Source organism: Amblyraja radiata, chromosome 18 (assembly GCF_010909765.2).
Source record: "Amblyraja radiata isolate CabotCenter1 chromosome 18, sAmbRad1.1.pri, whole genome shotgun sequence".
NCBI lineage: Eukaryota > Metazoa > Chordata > Chondrichthyes > Rajiformes > Rajidae > Amblyraja > Amblyraja radiata.
The window spans coordinates 34,089,565-34,108,432 of NC_045973.1; the positions used below are offsets into that span (position 1 = coordinate 34,089,565).

At 43.6% G+C, this 18,868-nt stretch overlaps 1 protein-coding gene across 1 annotated transcript in view; it reads right to left on the reverse strand.

Moving 5' to 3' along the window:
• Positions 1 to 18,330, reverse strand: part of slc26a6 (solute carrier family 26 member 6) — a 55,045-nt gene extending 36,715 nt beyond the window's left edge. The window contains exons 1-4 of the mRNA XM_033037367.1: positions 18,202 to 18,330; positions 15,508 to 15,618; positions 12,552 to 12,733; positions 7,299 to 7,463 (exon numbers count right to left, since the gene is read on the reverse strand). Of these exons, the coding sequence (XP_032893258.1) occupies positions 7,299 to 7,463; positions 12,552 to 12,733; positions 15,508 to 15,616 (456 nt within the window). The 5' untranslated portion in view covers positions 15,617 to 15,618; positions 18,202 to 18,330. The remainder of the gene's footprint in view (positions 1 to 7,298; positions 7,464 to 12,551; positions 12,734 to 15,507; positions 15,619 to 18,201) is intronic.
• Positions 18,331 to 18,868: the final 538 nt, after the last annotated feature.

Genomic DNA, 18,868 nt, shown 5'->3' on the forward strand with positions numbered 1-18,868 from the left:
AAACTGGGTAAACATTTCATTGGTGGATAAGGCAAAAGATGGTCAGACTGAGAGCAATAATGAACATGGTTGAAATCAAAGTGGCAGCCAGACTAAGAACCTGGGCGTTTGAGAATATTGAAGGCTAGCAGAAGCAATTGGCCTGCTGCCCCTAAGTTACACCATACTGTGATGAAAAACTAGTGCAAACAGGATTGACTTGGACCACTATAAACAAGTTAATATTAATTCTAAAAGGGCAGCTCGGTGGCGCCATGGTAGAGTTGCTGCCTTACAGCGCTAGAGACCCGGGCTTGATCCTGACTATGGGTGTTGTCCGTATGGAGTTTGTACATTCTCCCAAAGACCATGTGGGTTTTTTCCGGATGCTCCGGTTTCATCCCACATTCCAAAGACATGCAGGCTTGTAGGTTAATTGGCTTTGGTAAAAAATTGTAAATTGTCCCAAGTGTGTAGTGTGTGCTAGCGTAACGGGGAATGCTCATCAGCGTGGATTCGGTGGGCCGAAAGGTTTGTTTCTGCACTAAACTAAGCTAAACTAAAACCTTAGGTACACAAAAATGCTGGAGAAACTCAGCGGGTGCAGCAGCATCTATGGAGCGAAGGAAATAGGCGACATTTCGGGCCGAAATCCTTCTTCAGACTGATGGGGGGATTATCCGACCCTTGTAAACTAAAGCTAGAGAAGTTACCCGACCCTTGTAAACTAAAACCTTTGCAGGTAACACATTCCTGATCATTGCAACCCATCAGCCAAACAAAAAAGTACTAATTTAATGTCTGAATTCTTGTCTCTCTCTCTTCCCAACAGCCTCCGACATTTCTATTGCCATTGTATGTGGCTACCTGTACATGGGGATGACAGTAAATAGTACATAGCACCATGAATCCATACTTTAGAATTTACACATTAAACTTTAGAGATATAGTGTGGAAACAGGCGTTTTGGCCCACCGAGTCCACCACGACCAGTGGTCGCACTATACATGAGTTCTATCCTATGCACTAGGGATAATTTAAACAGGCCAATTAACCAACAAACCAGCACATCTTTGGAATGTGGGAGGAAACCGGAGCACCCGGAGAAAACCAAAGTGTTCATAGGGAGAACATACAAACTCCGTACAGACAGCACCCGAGGCCAGGATTGAACTTGGGTCTTTGGCGCTGTTTTTTTTAAATTTTATTTTATTTAACCTTTATTTAACCAGGAGAAGTCTCATTGAGATTAAAAATCTCTTTTACAAGAGAGTCCTGGCCAAGACAGGCAGCAGCACAGTTCCACAGTTACAGACAATAATTTAAAAACAACAGAGAACATATAAATAGAGTCACAGTCAGAACATCATCAAACAAAGCATGTACAGACAGAAGAGCCTGCTTCAACATCATGAAGAAGGGATTTAAATCTGTTTATAGAAACCAGCTCCTTAAGTTTCAGTTCATTCTGCAGTTGGTTCCATGCGAGGTGAGCAGCATAACTAAATGCCCTTTTCCCCAGTTCAGTACGGACTTTAGGTACAGTTAGTAAGAACAAGTCCTCAGAGCGGAGCAGATAAGTTCCTGTGCTTTTTCGAATTACATACTTCTGCAGGTATGAAGGAAAAACACTGAGGATAGTCTTATAAATAAGGATATGCCAATGATGGAGTCTGCGGGTGGACAGGGCAAACCATCCAACTTGAGCATACAAAGTGCAGTGGTGTGTGAGGGTTTTAAAATTAGTAACAAATCTCAGTGCTCCGTGGTAGACCGTGTCCAAAGACTGTAGGCATTTTGAAGATGCATTCATATATAAAACATCACCATAGTCCAACACAGACATAAACGTTGCAGCAACAAGTCTTTTTTTGGCTTCAAAAGAAAAACAAGATTTGTTTCTAAAGTAAAAACCTAATTTTATCTTTAGTTTTTTCACAAGTTGTTGGATATGAGGTTTAAAAGAGAGAGAATCGTCAATTATAATTCCCAGATATTTATATTGAGACACAGATTCAATCACAGAGCCCTGCAAAGTGGTGATAGGAGGGAGGTCCGAGGGCTTTGATTTAGCTTTAGTGAACAGCATGAGCTTTGTCTTGTCAGCATTTAAAACAAGTTTTAAATCTCAGTGCTCAGTGCTCCGTGGTAGTTTTAAATCACACAGGTTACGTTGCACAGTGTTAAAAGCAGTTTGGAGCTGACAGAGAGCCTGATTTGGGGTAGACGCATATCACTGTGTCGTCAGCATAAAAGTGAAAATTTGCGTTTGGAGCTTTATGATCTAGACTATTAATATAAATAGTAAATAATAAAGGTCCTGTAAGGCAGCAACTCTACCGCTGCACCACTCTGCCACCCAGTACCCAGCACAGAGCGATAGAGGGTTGCCCACAAACAAATAAAAACACGGGGAAAGTTAAAAATAAATCTTGGTGGATTCATTTTGAAGTTTATCTTAACAGTAAAGTGCCTAATTATATCATTTAACTTGAACTTCAATCCCATTAGCAGATTTCTCACACAAAGATAACATTCATTTCAATTACTCGGCAGAAACGTTGCCTATCTCCTTCGTTCCATAGATGCTGCTGCACCCGCTGAGTTTCTCCAGCATTTTTGTGTACCTTTGATTTTCCAGCATCTGCAGTTCCTTCTTAAACATAATATATTAGATAATTGGGTTCATGACAGAGAATTAGCTTAATTCATGATAAGATGTCCTATGTTGAAGCCAAGCCAAGTCAACAGTCCTCTTCCCGTCTCCTCCAGTTCTAATTAATTGATGGTGATCTATTTCTGTTCCAGCATAAAATCTTAAATACTGTCCAAGTTCCAGAAATTGAAGTCATCCACTCTTTCAAGACGCTTCACAACATGGCGTCTCTTGTATCCGGGCTCAGTAAACTATTTCTGTACACTTGCTAATCGGGGGTATGGCAATATTCTAATTGTAAGATAAAGAATGTCACTGTGTTAGCACCGTGCATGTGACAATAAAGGACCATTGGACCATTGAAGTCTTTTGAAGTGAAAGCAGACTATTTGTATAACTTGCAGAAACAAGGAACTGCAGTTGCTGGTTTACAAAAAAACCCCACAAAGTGCCGGAGTAACTCAACGGGTTGGGCAGCATCTCTGGAGAACATGGATAGGTGACATTTCGGGTCAAGAGGGAGTCATCCCTCTTTCAAATCCCTTGCATGTAGGCTCAGCAGACGTCTTCTGTACACTTGGTCCTCATCCAAAACGCCACCTATTCATGTTCTCCAGATAAGTTACCCGACCCGCTGAGTTACTCCAGCACTGTGTGTCTTTATTTGTATAACGTACTGATATCTAAACCTCATAATTGTACCTGGATTAGAAAATGATCAAAAAGAAAGATGTCTATTCATGTGGCACCCTTCATATTATGTTCGGTACACGCCAACACACTTGAGGCACCATTGAAAAATAGTCATTGAAATGCAGCAGCTAATTCACACACAGATCACAGAGCTATAATCACCAGTCAATCTGTTGTTGAGGGTCAACTATTGGCAAGAACGATGGGAATAATGGAACAAATTACTATAGAGAGCAGACAGGATCCATGTTTGATTCATGTTTCATCTGCAAGCTGGCACCCTGCAGTCTCTCACACAGCACTGAAATGTCACTCTAGATCTCTGTTCCCAGTTTAAAATGAAACTCCATCCGGGTGTTAAGGATCATTTAAATAAGGTTTTCATGATTTTCAAAAATAATTTGAAGGGATTGAACAGAGGGAAATATTTTTATTGTTTGTGGGGGTGCCATGGACAAATGCAAAGAACCCGGAACACAGTACAGAAGCTAGAACAGTACAGTAGTGAGGCATAATGAAAATTGGAGGAACAGCACCTCATATTTCGCTTGGGCAGCTTACAATGTTGAGTGAATGTTGATTTTTTTCTAATCTCAAGTAGCCCCTGCATTCTCTCTCTCCCCCTTCCGCTTCCCCCACCTACTAGTCGTCCTACTAGTTCCACTGTTCACATCCCTGCATTCCTTCGTTATCACCTCTTCTCCAGCCAACAATGGGCCATTATAAACTCCACCTTTCCTTGGTCATCTCTTGCCGGCCCTGATCTGTTCTGGCCTTTTCCTAGCTCCAGCCCCCCCCCCCCCTACTTGCAGTCTGAAGATTGGTTTCTTCCAGAGAGGTCACCTATTCCTTTTCGCCAGAGTTGTGGCCTGACCAGCCGAGTTACCCCAGCACTGGAGCATACCAGCAACTGCAGTTCCTTCCTGCATTGAACAGTACAGAACAAGGACCAGGCCCTTTGGCCCACAATGTATCTGCAGGAACATGATGGCAAGCCCAACTCTTATCTGCCGCACATAATACATATCCATCCATTCCCTGCATATCCACATGCCTTGAAACATATAAGTATGTTAAGGGTTTGGACACGCTTGAGGCAGGAAACATGTTCCCGATGTTGGGGGAGTCCAGAACCAGGGGCCACAGTTTAAGAATAAAGAGTAAGCCATTTAGAACGGAGATGAGGAAACACTTTTTTCTCACAGAGAGTGGTGGGTCTGTGGAATTCTCTGTCTCAGAGGGTGGTGGAGGCAGGTTCTCTCGATCCTTTCAAGAGAGAGCTAGATGGGGCTCTTAAAAATAGTGGAGTCAGGGGATATGGGGCAAAGGCAGGAACGGGGTACTGATTGGGGATGATCAGCCATGATCACGTTGAATGGCGGTGCTGGCTCAAAGGGCCGAATGGCCTACTCCTGCACCTATTGTCTATTGTCTATCCAAAAGTCTGAAATGCCACTAGCATATCTGCCTTCTCCATCACCCCTGGCAGTACGTTCCAGGCACTCACCACTGTCTGTAAAAAACCTACCCCTCACCTCTCCTTGAAACTTCAACCTAAAGGTTATGCCTCTACCATTTGACACTTCATCCGGGCGAAAAGATTCGGACTGTCTACTTTATCTATGCTTGTCATAATTTTATATATTTCTACCAGGTCTCCCCACAACCTCCGGTCCGGTGTTCCAGAGAAAACAATCCAACTCTGTCCAACCTCTCCCTGTAGCTAATGTCCCCTAATCCAGGCATCAATCTGGTAAATCTCTGCACCTTTTCCAAAGCCTCCACATCGGTCCTCTAACAGGGCGACCAGTACTGCATGTAATACTCCAAATGTGGCCGGACCAACGTCCTCTAATGCTGCATCATGACTTCCTGACTCAATGTCCTGAACAATGAAGGCAAGCATACCATACACCTTCAGTATCACTCTATCGATGTGTGTTGCCACTTTCAGGGAGCTACAGACTTGGACCCAAGATAGAGTCATAGAGTGATACAGTGTGGAAACATGTCCCAGCTACACTGGTCCGTCCCACTTGCCTGGGCTTGATCCATATCCCTCCAAACTTGTCCATGTAGATCTGAGTAACAATGATGGAACCATGTTCCGAAGGGTGTTTGGAAAAAAAAAAATGAGGAAAACAGAGTGGGCCTGAAATCTGTGCTAAAATGAGAAACTGTAAATCTGAAATTGATATTTTTTTGCTATCGAAACCTAAATGAAATTAGGATACAGATAAACTGTGACCTCCATGAATGGGGAAAGTTGGTCAACCAGAGAATGATCTATCATTCCTGTCATGCCTCTGTCAAATGATTCTTATCTCTATGGTTGTAATCAGATACCATTTGCATGCAGTCTGCACTCTGCCTCCTCTTTAAGCCCTGGCCTGTGATGAAAGTTGGGAGTGTTCGTACTGGTGACTGGGTTCTCCTAGTTTACAAGCTTTCCGTTAATCAATGACTGGTTGCACTTGGCTGTGTTCTGTGTTCTATCTGAACAGTGGAAATTGACAGCCATCATTTAATTGGCAATTTATCTTCATGATCAATTCACATATTGCCATCTCCATGACATTCTATACGGTGGGTAAAGTTCACAGGAAGACAAACAAAATTAAACTTAACCCTTGGTGGCAACAGATCATACACTGGCACATTAACCGCTTGTGAAACACCAAGTAATTTGTAAAGGAAAATGGTTCATACATCATCATTGTTAAAGAATTAAAAGCGGCAACAATTTCAATGTCCATTTTAAAATGTTGCATGACCTTTTCTCATCACATATCCTGTTATTTAATTGAGGCATGTATCAGATATGAAGTGAATGCATCTAATGGGCAGGTATTTTAGTTGATAGTATAATGCACTTTGAGATATTTGGTGTTCTAGTGTCCACCTGCTTTATGTGTTATCCGTATCCTACACATTCTGTGCACCTGTTTTCAGTATACTTTTAACTTTCAAGGGCTTCCAGTTCACAATTTACTCAAATTTAAAGTATGAATCTTCTATTCAAATCTTTCTTTGTACTTATTCAGCCCCGAACCAATAACCTCAACTAACTCTAGAAATCTTTGCAATCCACGTGTACCCTCTCTGACTCAGGACTGGTGTCTTGCTCTCTAAAATCGGGGGTGGCTTGGTGGCACGGCGGTAGAGTTGCTGCCCTACTACACCAGAGACCCGGGTTCGATCCTGACTACGGGTGCTGTCTGTATGTAGTTTGTATGTTCTCTCCCTGACCGCTCCAGTTTCCTCCTACACTCCTAAGACATACAGGTTTGTAAGTTGTGTGGGAAAGAACTGCAGATGCTGGTTTAAATCGAAGGTAGACACAAAATGCTGGAGTAATGCTGGAGAATGCGTGACGTTTCGGGTTGAGTCTGAAGAAGGGTCTCGACCCGAAACGTCACCCATTCCTTCTCTCCAGAGATGCTGCCTGTCCCGCTGAGTTTCTCCAGCATTTTGCATCTAAGGTTTGTAAGTTAATTGGCTTTGGTAAAGATTGTAAATTGTCCTTAGTGCTAGTGTATGGGGATCGCTGGTTGGTTTTGCTGTGATTCCTCACCTTTGGACAGCACAGTGGAAATGTGGAAACACGAGAGACTGTGGATGTTGGAATGAAGAGCAAAATAAAAAGTACTGGAGGAATGGCAGTGTGTGTGGAGGGAAATGGAAAGCCAATGTTTAGGGTTGGGACCCTTCTTCAGACTCAGTGGAAAGTTACTTGTGACCTTGAGGCTGGCGGGGTGGAAGATTGCAACCTTCACGTGGTCTGCCCTGTTTCGACTAATGCAATCAACTCGACGTGCACAAACGGAAGATCAAATAGAACAAGTTATCCAACAACTTTAGGCTGTGCACGCCACACGAAAAAAGAAGAAGAAGTGAGGCTGGCAATAGTAGTGGTTTAAAACTAGTTACAATTGCAAAACCACATTTCACAGAGGCACCTGTTACTCACATAGATTAGCGCCAGGGGTCCATTCTTCTTGGGAACAGAGATGCCAAGCACATATATCAGCTGTGACACCAACACGTGGACTGCTGCCCCAGTGGTGTATCCTCGGACCAGAGGGTCGGAAAGGTATGTGACGACAAATCCAAATCGTATCATCCCCAGCATGATCTGCACAGCGGGGAAAAGCACAAGTATACAGATAGCAGAAAACATTCTTCCTCCACATCTGGTGATCATAATGAAACCCAACAGTCTTTCTAAACCCTGTCTTACCTACCGAATAACGAAAGGCCGAGGTAGACTGAATGTGGAAAGGATGTTTCCAATAGTGGGAGATCTAGGATTAGAAGGCACAGCCTCGGAATAAAAAGGCATACCTTTAGAATGCGGAGGAGGATGAATTTCTTCAGCCAAAGTGTGGTGAATCTGTGGAATTTGTTTCCACGGATGGCTGTGGAGGCCAAGTCATTGGGTATTTTGAAAGCAGAGATTGATAGGTCCTTGATTAGTAAAGGTTTCAAAGGTTACGGGGAGAAGGCAGGAGAATGGCATTGAGGGGGGAAAGATAGATTGGCCATAATTGAATAGTGGAACAGACTTGAAGGGCCAAATGGCTTAGATCTGTTGTTATATCGTAGGGTCTATTGTGACCTTGTTAGGAACTACATTGGTGATTAGGTCCACTATTAATGAACAACTATGTTTCCTCTTCATTGCCTAACATGCTATGCCCTTTGTGAGTATAGGCAATGAAAGTGATTAAGTATTTAACACAGCTTTATCTGCTTGAAGGTCTCATTAAGATTCATCGCCTGTCTTATAAGATCAAATATGGGTAAAGTCCACGATAAAGACAAATGAAACGAATTTTAACCACTGGTGAAAGAAAACAGCAAATGCCGATTCTCCAACATATACACATCATATGGGATAGAGACACAGACATGTACACTTTACATCCTGCATGTATGTATTGTTTGTATTCCCTTGCAATCATTTTATTTTGCTTCCCACCAAAAGAAGTCAACAATGTAATGGGAGATAAGATTATCGCATCCTCCTATAAGAGTAATCTTTCTGATAAAGTAAAACTATTTCAAGTAAGTACTGGGGAATTTGGTTTATTGGTGGGGCATCATCCGTGACCTCAAAGTTGGCGGCAGGAGGTGCCGGAGAAGGATGGTCTGCTGGTGATTCTGTTGAGGCGAAGGCTGCAATGGGCCTTTATGGCCAACGGCAGCTGGGACTGTGAAAATAGTGCCAAAACCCTGGTGACCCTTGCAAATGGACTCAAAGGGCAGTTTCAATATATTGGGCGCATAATTGGAGTATTGTATTTATGTATGGCAATAATCAGTAAGATCAGTAAATTATGGCGGCATGGTGGTGCAGTGGTAGAGTTGCTGCCTTATGGGCCTGTCCCACTTAGGTGACTTTTTAGGCTACTACAGGAGACTATGCGGTCGCCACATGGTCGCTGGTGGTCGCCGGGGTGTCGCCTGTATGGTCATGAGTAGTCTCCTCAGTTGCCCAAAGAGTCATAGCGTCTTTCCGGTCAGCGAAAATTTTTCAACATGTTGATGAATTTTCGGCGACAGTGGAGACCTTGGGATTGACATCAAATGAGCGTAGCTTGACGTAGGTGCTGTCGTAGGTTGTCGCCAGGTTAATGTCGTCAGTTGTCGACAGGATGTCGTAGGTTGTCGTCAGGCGACATAGCTTGTCGCTGGTGCTGACTTTAGTGAATTTCTATGTCGTACTTGCTGGCAGTCGCCGAAAAAATCGCCTAAGTGGGACAGGCCCTTGCAGCGCTTGCAACGCCGAAGACCCGAGGTTTGATCCCGACTACGGGTGCTGTCTGTATGGAGTTTGTACGTTCTCCCCGTGATCACGTGGGTTTTCTTTGAAACCTTTGGTTTCCTCCCACAGTCGAAAGATGTACAGGTTTGCAGGTTAATTGGCTTGGTGCTTGTGTAAATTGTCCCTAGTGTGTGTAGGATAGTGTCAATGTGTGAGGATCACTGGTGGGTGTGGACCCGATGGGCCTGGTTCCGCACTGTATCTCTGAACTAAACTAAACTAAACTAAACAGTGTGCAAAAAAATGAATCTCATTGTACCTACTATACCTACTGATAATAAATGAACCATAGAATTGAATTGGCCATTGAATTGGATTTGACTGACTTCTCATCCAAAATAACATCATGTTTATGAATAGTGGGTGGTAAATCTAGACTATAGATAAAGGAACAGGAACTGGCCCTTCGGCCTACAATGTCCGTGCTAAACATGATGCCTAGTTAAACAAATCACTTCTGCCTGCACATGATCCTCATCCCTCCATTCTCTACACATCCATGTGCCTTTCCTTGCCATTTTCCCCATGCGTTTCCATGCATCTTTAATGCCTCTTCAATGCCACTTTCGCATCTGCCTCAACCACCAGCCCTGCAGCTTGATCCAGGCACCAACTACCGTTTGTGTAAAACATTTCCCCTCATTTGTCTCCTTTGTGACACGCCCTAATTTTCTGCCTTGGGAGGAGCACTGCCTCACACACTCACCCTTGATTAATAAGTAGGACAGTTCTTCCTTATTGCTTCTCTATGATGCTTTTTGGCAGATTGGTCCATTAAGATCCTAATGGGCCTGTCCCACTTAAGTTATTTTTAGGCGACTGCCGGCGACTGTCATAGTCGTAGCAGGTCGCCGAAAAACTGGCGACTGGACCCCCCTTCGACATAAAATTTGAAATAAAATCATTACTTTAACAACAAAAATAAACTAAGTCAGCACTGGCGACAACATACGTCACCTGGCGGCAACCTACGTTAACCTGGCGACAACTACGACAGCACCTACGTCAGGATAAGTCAAGCTACGCTCATTGGCGTCAAACCCACTGTCACCGACTGTCTCTGAAAATGTTTCACCATGTTGAAAAACCAGCGGCGACCAGAAAGATGCTACGACTCTTTGGGCGACTGAGGAGACGACTCACGACCGTACAAGCGACAACCCGGCAACCATGTGGCGACAGCCTAGTCGCCTGTAATCGCCTAAAAAATAGCCTAAGTGGTTCAGGCCCATAAGGCAGACCGAATGATACATTCCTTGGAAATCAGTTTATTTCCAAATGCAATTCACTGACAGATGATGAACCAGAAAATATTTTGCTTGTGTTCTCTTTTGTGGACCCAGACCATCAGACAAACCAACCTCCCTTCTATCAACTCCATCTACACTTCACGCTGCCTCGGCAAGGTTACCAGCGTAATCAAGGATGAGTCTCACCCCGATCACTCCCTCTTCTCCCCTCTCCCATCAGGCAAGAGGTACAGAAGTTTGAAAATGCACACCTCCATATTCAGGGACAGTTTTTTATCAGCTGTCATCAGGCAACTGAACCATCCACCAACAACTATAGACCAGTCCTGAGCTACTATCTACCTCTTTGGAATGAATGAATGAATGAATGAATGAATACGTTTATTGTCATTGCACAATACTGTGCAACGAAATTCCATTGCATCTCCTCCGGTTAAAAAATACAAACACGACAACCATTGACACATATGTACACTTATTAGTAAAAATAATAAATAAGTATTTTAAAAGAATTTTAAAAGAATGTTGCATTTCTTGGAATAACATTTTGCTTCCCCAGTGTTCTCTGTTGGAATTAAGCTCTTTTATCGCACATGGGTAGAAACTATTTTTTAGTCTACCGGTGCGAGTCTTCAGAGACCTGAATCGCCTCCCAGAGGGTAGCAGAGTGAAAAGGTGGTTGGCAGGGTGGGATGTGTCCTGCTTGGTGTTTGTGGCCCGGCGCAAGCATCGGGCCCTATATATATCATCCAAGGAGGGCAGTTGAGCGTTTGTAATGCTCTGTGCAGTTTTTATAACTCTCTGCAGCGCCCTCCTCTCAGCCACAGTGCAGCTAGCAAACCACACCAGGATGCCATAGGAGAGGATACTTTCCACGGCGCATCGGTAGAAGGACAGCAGCAGCGGCTGTGAGATGTTAGCTCTCCGCAGAGACCTCAGGAAATACAGCCACTGATGTGACTTCTTCACGAGAGTGACGGTGTTCATTTGCCATTTGAGGTCCTGGGAGATGTTTATTCCCAGGAACTTAAAGCCAGTGACTCTCTCCACCATGTCTCCTTTGATGTATAAAGGAGCAGGTTCCTCTCTCCTCTTCCTCCTGAAGTCAACGACCAGTTCTTTTGTCTTTGATGGGTTGAGTACCAGGTTGTTTTTGGTACACCAGACAGTCAGTTTTTGGACTTCATCTCTGTAGGCAGACTCGTCGTTGCCAGCACATCTTTAACATGTGGGAGGAGACAGGAGCACTTGAAGCAAAACTACACGGTCATGCAGAGAAGGTGCAAACTCTGCAGACAGAACCTGATATTAAGGATCAAACCAGGGCCACTCTCAGCTCTGGTTCAGAAGGTTACATTCTAAACCTGCTCCAGTAACCTGAACAAAATATCCACACTGTTGCACCAGTGATGCACCATTGGAAAAGCTGTCCATTGCTCTTGAAGTCGACGTAAATATCCCATAGTATTTTCCTGAAGAACAGCAGGTGAATTAGCCTGAACATTTGTAAGATAGTTACCTGCACTGATCATTACAATGAAATAAGGTATGATTACAACTTTGCAAGCTGATGCAAGCATTGCTGTATGTATGAGCTTGGTGCGGGCAGACTGGCTCTTGCCAAATGGCAATGACCATTTCCAAAGGCATCTATTTCACTGTTCATATTCCTTTGGTTTCACCTCCTCCTGAACCAACAATGGACCATTGTGGGCTCTATGGCCATCGGTGCCATCTAGTTTGTTCTGTACCTCCAGTTTCCCTCTCCCCTGACTCTCAGTCTTAAGAAGGGTCTCGACCCGAAAAGCCACCTACTCCTTTTCTCCAGAGATGCTGCCTGACCTGCTGAGTTATTCCAGCTTTCTGTGTCTATTGTCAGAGATAAGAAGACAGATATAAGCCAAAAGGGTAAAGAATTGTGAATTGGTAAGCTTGGGGTAGAAAGTTGCCCCTTCTTGTCTGCATTGCACTGGGGCCAGTTTCCAAAAGATAAATCCTGAACTTCCATTTGCTTCCCATTAACTTGCTGCACCTGCATGGCTAACTTTTTGTGTTTCATATCTTAAACGATGCAGCCCTCAATCAAACCTTCCCACCTTTCTGCCCCACATGAACATGAGCTCCGAGTTCCCTTGTGATAACTCACTTGGATGATCCCACAAAGGAGGGTGACCATGGCTGCCACTTTCACTCGCATCATGTCTCGTGCCACCGTGTCTATCACAACTGTTCCATTCGTATTATTCATAGAAGGGATCGCAAAGTTCTCATTCGGAGCCATCCTCTCAGTTATAGTCCCCAACATCACACTCAGGACTGCAAAGGATCCTACAACAAGACAGAAATAGATGTCGGTGAAATTAATATCAGATTGCTGTTAGTTTAGTTTAGAGATAGAGCATGGAAACAGGCCCTTCGGCCCACCTAGTCCACGCCGACCATCGATCACCCAGTCACACTAGTTCTATGTAATCCCAGTTTTGCATGCTACACACTGGGGGAAATCTACAGAAGCCAATTAACCTACAAACCTGCACGTCTTTAGAATGTGGGAGGAAAGTGGAGCAGCAGGAGAACATGGGAGAATGGGAGAATGTACATATTCCGTACAGACAGCACCCACAGTCAGGATTGAACCCGGGTTTCAGTCACTGTAAGGCAGCAACTCTACTGCTGCACCATGGTGCTGCCCCATTCTGGACCAGAACAAATGATAATTATTACCTTCCCTTCAGTAAATGTAATGCAACATGTAGTAACACAACGTAACTTGCATGGAATGAAAAAGCATTACACTTCATGGTGCTTTGAATAAAATAATAAAAAATTGTACTGCATAGTATACTGTTACTTCAACATTTTGTACTTTGTTCAACCATCTGCCTAGTAAATGCCTCCCCCCCTCACCTGTATCCACCAAGCACTTGTCAGATTTTGTCCTGCCCTCACTGCAATCAGTCCCAACCCAAAACGTCACCCATTCATGTTCTCCAGAGATGCTGCCTGACCTGTTGAGTTACTCCAGCACCTGTTGAGTTACTCCAGTGTCTTTTTTTATAATGCACATAATATTAATTCAACAAATAACATCTGAAGTTTGCTCCAGGTGGAATATTCGCAGAGTTTTAAAAAGCTCGTCTTTGTTTACAGATCCCTTTAGCTCACGTCTCTTTTGTTGTCTCTATCTCTCTGACTTCCCTTAACTCTGCAATCCTCCAACACCTCCAACCTCCTCCAACCCAGAACAAAAAAAAACAGAACCTGGTGGGTCAAGCAGCATCTGTGAAGGCAAAAGGTAGATGTTTTCAGGTTGAGACCCTGCATTGGGACTGAGAGGGAGGCAATGGGGAATGGGGGCGAAGGGGTTGAGGTAGAGGATGGTAGATGAGCGGTGGAACAAGATGGGGAGGAGATGAAGGCCAGATGGAACCAGGTTGGTGGGGGGGGAGGGGGGGGGAAGGCAAACATAGGGACCATTGTGTATTTTTAAAGCAGAGATCAATAAGTTTGTGATTAGCAAAGGGGCTGTCCCACTGCGGTGACGTAATACATGAGTTCAGATGAGTTTGTACTCGACTCATACTCGCAGTATGGTCGACACAAGGTCCTAGGAGGTCTTTGTAACTCTCCTTCATGCTTGAGAGTAGTCCCCGCGTACTCGAGGCCTCAGCTAGGTCGCGGCATATTTTTCAACATGTTGAAAAATGCCCGCGAGTAAAAAAAGGTCGCCATGGGAAAAATCTATACTTTTTTTACTCGTAGGTTTAGTCGAAGTAGGTCGTAGTAGGTCGGCATGTTAATCGTAGGTAATTGAGGGTAGTCGAAGGTAATCTAAGATAGTCAATGATAGTTGTAGCTAGTCTTCAACATAGTCGAAGGAGGTCTTTAACATGACATTTTTTCAAACTCTCCTAAACTCTTCTAAACACGCCAATTAGGTTGCCGCAGTGGGACAGCCCCTTAAGGGTGACAAAGGTTATGAGGAGAAGGCAGGAGAATGGAGTTAAGACGTGTCAGATTAGCCATGATCAAATGGTGGGAGCAGACTTCTATACCTTATGATCTTATGATTTTCCTGGATAGCACAAAATACATAACTTTTCACAAAATCTTGGTACACATGACAATAATAAACCTATACCAGCAGAGGGTGGGAGAGGGGGGAGGGGGGGGGGGGGGGAGGTGGAACGTGCAAGGGGGAGATGGAGCAAACCAAAGAGATTTGGGGAATGCATGACACAAACTGTCTTTGTCACAAAGTGGTGTGGGGAGAAATAGCAGTGGGATAGATTGTTCTGAGCATTGCCCAGGTCCCATAAGCGAACAATGAAAAGGATGCCAATACTGGCGAAGCTCAGCGGGTGAGGCAGCATCTTCAGTCTGAAGAAGGGTCTCGACCCGAAACATTGCCTATTTCCTTCGCTCCATAGATGCTGCCTCACCCGCTGAGTTTCTCCAACATTTTTGTCTCCCTTCGATTTTCCAGCATCTGCAGTTCCTTCTTAAACAATGAAAAGGATGCAGTCAGGTTTATCCACATAGATATTTCTTCCTTATAAGGGAATCTATTTTGTGGTAAAAGGCATACCTTTCTAAAGGTGTGTCCTTTTATTCTAAGGCTATGACCTCTGGTCCTAGACTCACCCACTAGTGGAAACATCCTCTCCACATCCACTCTTTCTAGGCCCTTCACTATTCGCTAAGTTTCAACAAGGTCCCCCCCTTATCCTTCTAAACTCCAGCGAGTACAGGCCCAGTGCCTTCAAATGCTCACCATATGTTAACCCACTCATTCCTGGGATCATTCTCGTAAACCTCCTCTGGACCCTCTCCAAATGCCAGCACATCCTTCCTCAAATATGGGGCATAAGCTGCTCACAGTACTTCAAGTGCGGTCTGACCAGTGCCTTATAGAGCCTCAGCTTGACATCTCTGTTCTTGTACTCTAGCCCTCTCGAAATAAATGCTAGCATTGCATTTGCCTTCCTTACTGCCGATTTGACTTGCAAATTAACTTTTTGGGAATTCTGCACCTGCATTCCCAAGTCCCTTTGCATCCACAAAAGTGGAAGAATCAAGTGCTGGAAGAGTGCCGAACTTACCTACTGAAACATGTCTGGATGTCCCAAATATAAAATAGATGAGCACAGGGAAAAAAGATGTGTAGAGACCAAATACAGGGGGAACAGCTGCCAAAAGAGCATATGCCATACCTGTAAAACAAAATGCTAATTAAGTTAACCTTAAAATGAAGTTAAGTTGGGCATCTTACAACCCAGTGGTATGAATATTCATTTCTCTAATTTCAAGTAACTCCTGCATTCCCTCTCTCTCCGCCCCTCCCCCACCCTAGCTCCACCGTTCGCCTCCGCATGTCCCTTCGTAATCACCCTTTCCACAGCCAACAATGGGCCATTGTTGGCTCCACCTTTCGTTGGTCATCGGTGCCGGCCCTGGTTTGTTCTGAACCTTTTCTTATTTCTAGTCTCCCACTCCCTTGACTCTCAGTCTGAGAAAGGTCTCAACCCAAAACGTCACCTATTCCTTTTCTTCAGCGGTGCTGCCCGACCCGCTGAGTTACCCCAGCATTTTGTGTCTATCTTTGGTGTAAACCAGCATCTGCAGCTCCTTCCTACATAAATTAGGTTAATGCTCCTATACTAGTAGATTTATTTTTTTCATGGAAATTAAGATGGTTGGGTTCACGATCTTTCAGTATATAAATCATGGCCAAATTACGGTTCATTTTAAAGTATATTGTTTGTCCTGTCCTGTTCAATTATCTGAGAATTTGAATGCGGAGGCTCTGGTGAGATGTCATCTTATTAGATGTATTACATCGTACAACTTCTGATTTTATTGACTCTTCTTTCTCTGGTCATAAGAGGTCAATTGAGTTGTACAATGATAGAGAAAGCAATAGCTATCAGATTGTTCCCCTTGATGTTAGTTTATATATTAAACAATTAATAATAATAATAATATGTAGGAGGGAACTGCAGATGCTGGTTTAAACCGAAGATAAACACAAAAAGCTGGAGAACTCAGCGGGTCAGAGAGCATGCCTGGAGAAAAGGAATAGGTGTCGTTTCGGGTTGAGATCCTTCTTCACACTGAGAGTTGGGGAAAGGGAAACAAGAGATAGAGACGGTGATATAAATGTTCACTCTTCTTAGCCACCAATGAGAAGTTTAGTTTAGTTTAGAAACAGGCCCTTTAGTCCACCAAGTCCATGTTGACCATCGATCACCCATTCACGCTAGTTCTTTGCTATCCTACTTTCACATCCACTCCCAACACACTGGGGGCAATTTTCAGAGGCTAATTAACCTGAAATCACACATATTTTGGGGATGGGGAGGAAATCGGAGGAGTCACAGGGAGAACGTGCAAAGTACAAACAGGATCATCAAGTTTGCGGACGACACGACTGTGGTGGGACTGATAAACAACAACGACGAGTCTGCCTACAGGGATGAAGTCCAAAAACTGACTGTCTGGTGTACCAAAAACAACCTGGCACTCAACCCATCAAAGACAAAAGAGCTGGTCGTTGACTTCAGGAGGAAGAGGAGAGAGGAACCTGCTCCCTTATACATCAAAGGAGACATGGTGGAGAGAGTCACTGGCTTTAAGTTCCTGGGAATAAACATCTCCCAGGACCTCAAATGGCAAATGAACACCGTCACTCTCGTGAAGAAGTCACATCAGCGGCTGTATTTCCTGAGGTCTCTGCGGACAGCAAACGTCTCACAGCCGCTGCTGTTGTCCTTCTACCGATGCGCCGTGGAAAGTATCCTCTCCTATGGAATCCTGGTGTGGTTTGCTAGCTGTACTGTGGCTGAGAGGAGGGCGTTGCAGGGAATTATAAAAACTGCGCAGAGCATTACAAACGCCCAACTGCCCTCCTTGGATGATATATATAGGGCCCGATGCTTGCGCAGGGCCATAAATATCAAGCAGGACACATCCCACCCTGCCAACCACCTTTTTACTCTGCTACCCTCTGGGAGGCGATTCAGGACTCTGAAGGCTTGCACCGGTAGACTAAAGAATAGTTTCTACCCATGTGCGATAAAAGAGCTAAATTCCAACAGAGAACGCTGGGGAAGCAAAATGTAATTCCAAGAAATGCAACATTCTTTTAAAATTCTTTTAAATTCTTTTAAAATACTTATTTATTATTTACTAATAAGTGTACATATGTGTTAATGGTTGTCGTGTTTGTATTTTTTTTAACCGGAGGAGATGTAATGGAATTTCGTTGCACAGTATTGTGCAATGACAATAAACGTATTCATTCATTCATTACACACCAACAGCACCCGAGGTCAGGATTGAACCGAGTTCTCTGCCGCTGTGAGGCAGCCACTCTACCAGAATATTAGCGATTCCTTTTAAGAGCATTGTCTGACTGTTTTATGTCCTTATGTAGAAAGAAAGCTGGGATTGACTATATGGCACAGAACAAAAAAAAAGGCTTTAGGAGTCAGGTTAAACCAGAGCACAACATGAGTAGCCATATTCCACACTACACAGGATTATCACTGCAGAAATGGTGGCTCCTCTTCGTGTTCACCTCAGTAACACTGAGTATGAGGTGTGACATCTAATGCTGGCCAAAACATTAATATTCAACAATGTTCCTTGGAGTGCATTTTGGCAGGTATTTTATCTGGTGACTCTGTCTATGACTCCATCCTACATCCTGGGATTAAGTGTATGAGCCTCTAATGTCATAGTAAGAGGCCGTGCCATTGCCATGAATTAATGTTTGCAAAGGATGAAGTGCTCACTCTGTGGTAACTGCACAATTCCAACACTGAATCCAGAGCAGACGTCACCCAGCAGCCATTCCCGGAAAGGATACTTGGGCAGCCAGCGAAGGATCGGGACCAACTTGAACAGTAAAGCTTGGGCTTTGGAGTTCGAACATCTGAAAAAATAAAGGTGATTAATTAGTGTTAGCTTTGTGGACATTTTTGATCTCCCCGTTGACAACATAAAGACATGACTGAAATCCTTCAGAAAACCCAGCAACGATATTTCTAAATTGTTGTCCGATATTTGAACACAACACACCTGTCCAAATAAAAATCAACTGAACTCCATTCCGCTAGAAACAAAATCAGATATTGAGGTTGTCCATTGAAGTTAGTTTATGTACCAAACAAAAAAGTTAGCTTAATTTTAGTTTAGAGATAGAGCATTGAATAAGGCCCTTATTAACCAGAGTCCACGCCGACCAGCAATCACCCATTCATGTTGATTATTATAAATATATTATTATATTTATAAATACATGAATATTATTTATATAAACATAATATTATTAATGTAATATTATAATTATATTATTTTACTCTTCGGTACATAAAACTTATTCAAGAATTGATTATTTTTTAGTGGATATGAAATTAATGCCATATACAATTAATCCAACATACCACATTAGTAGTATTT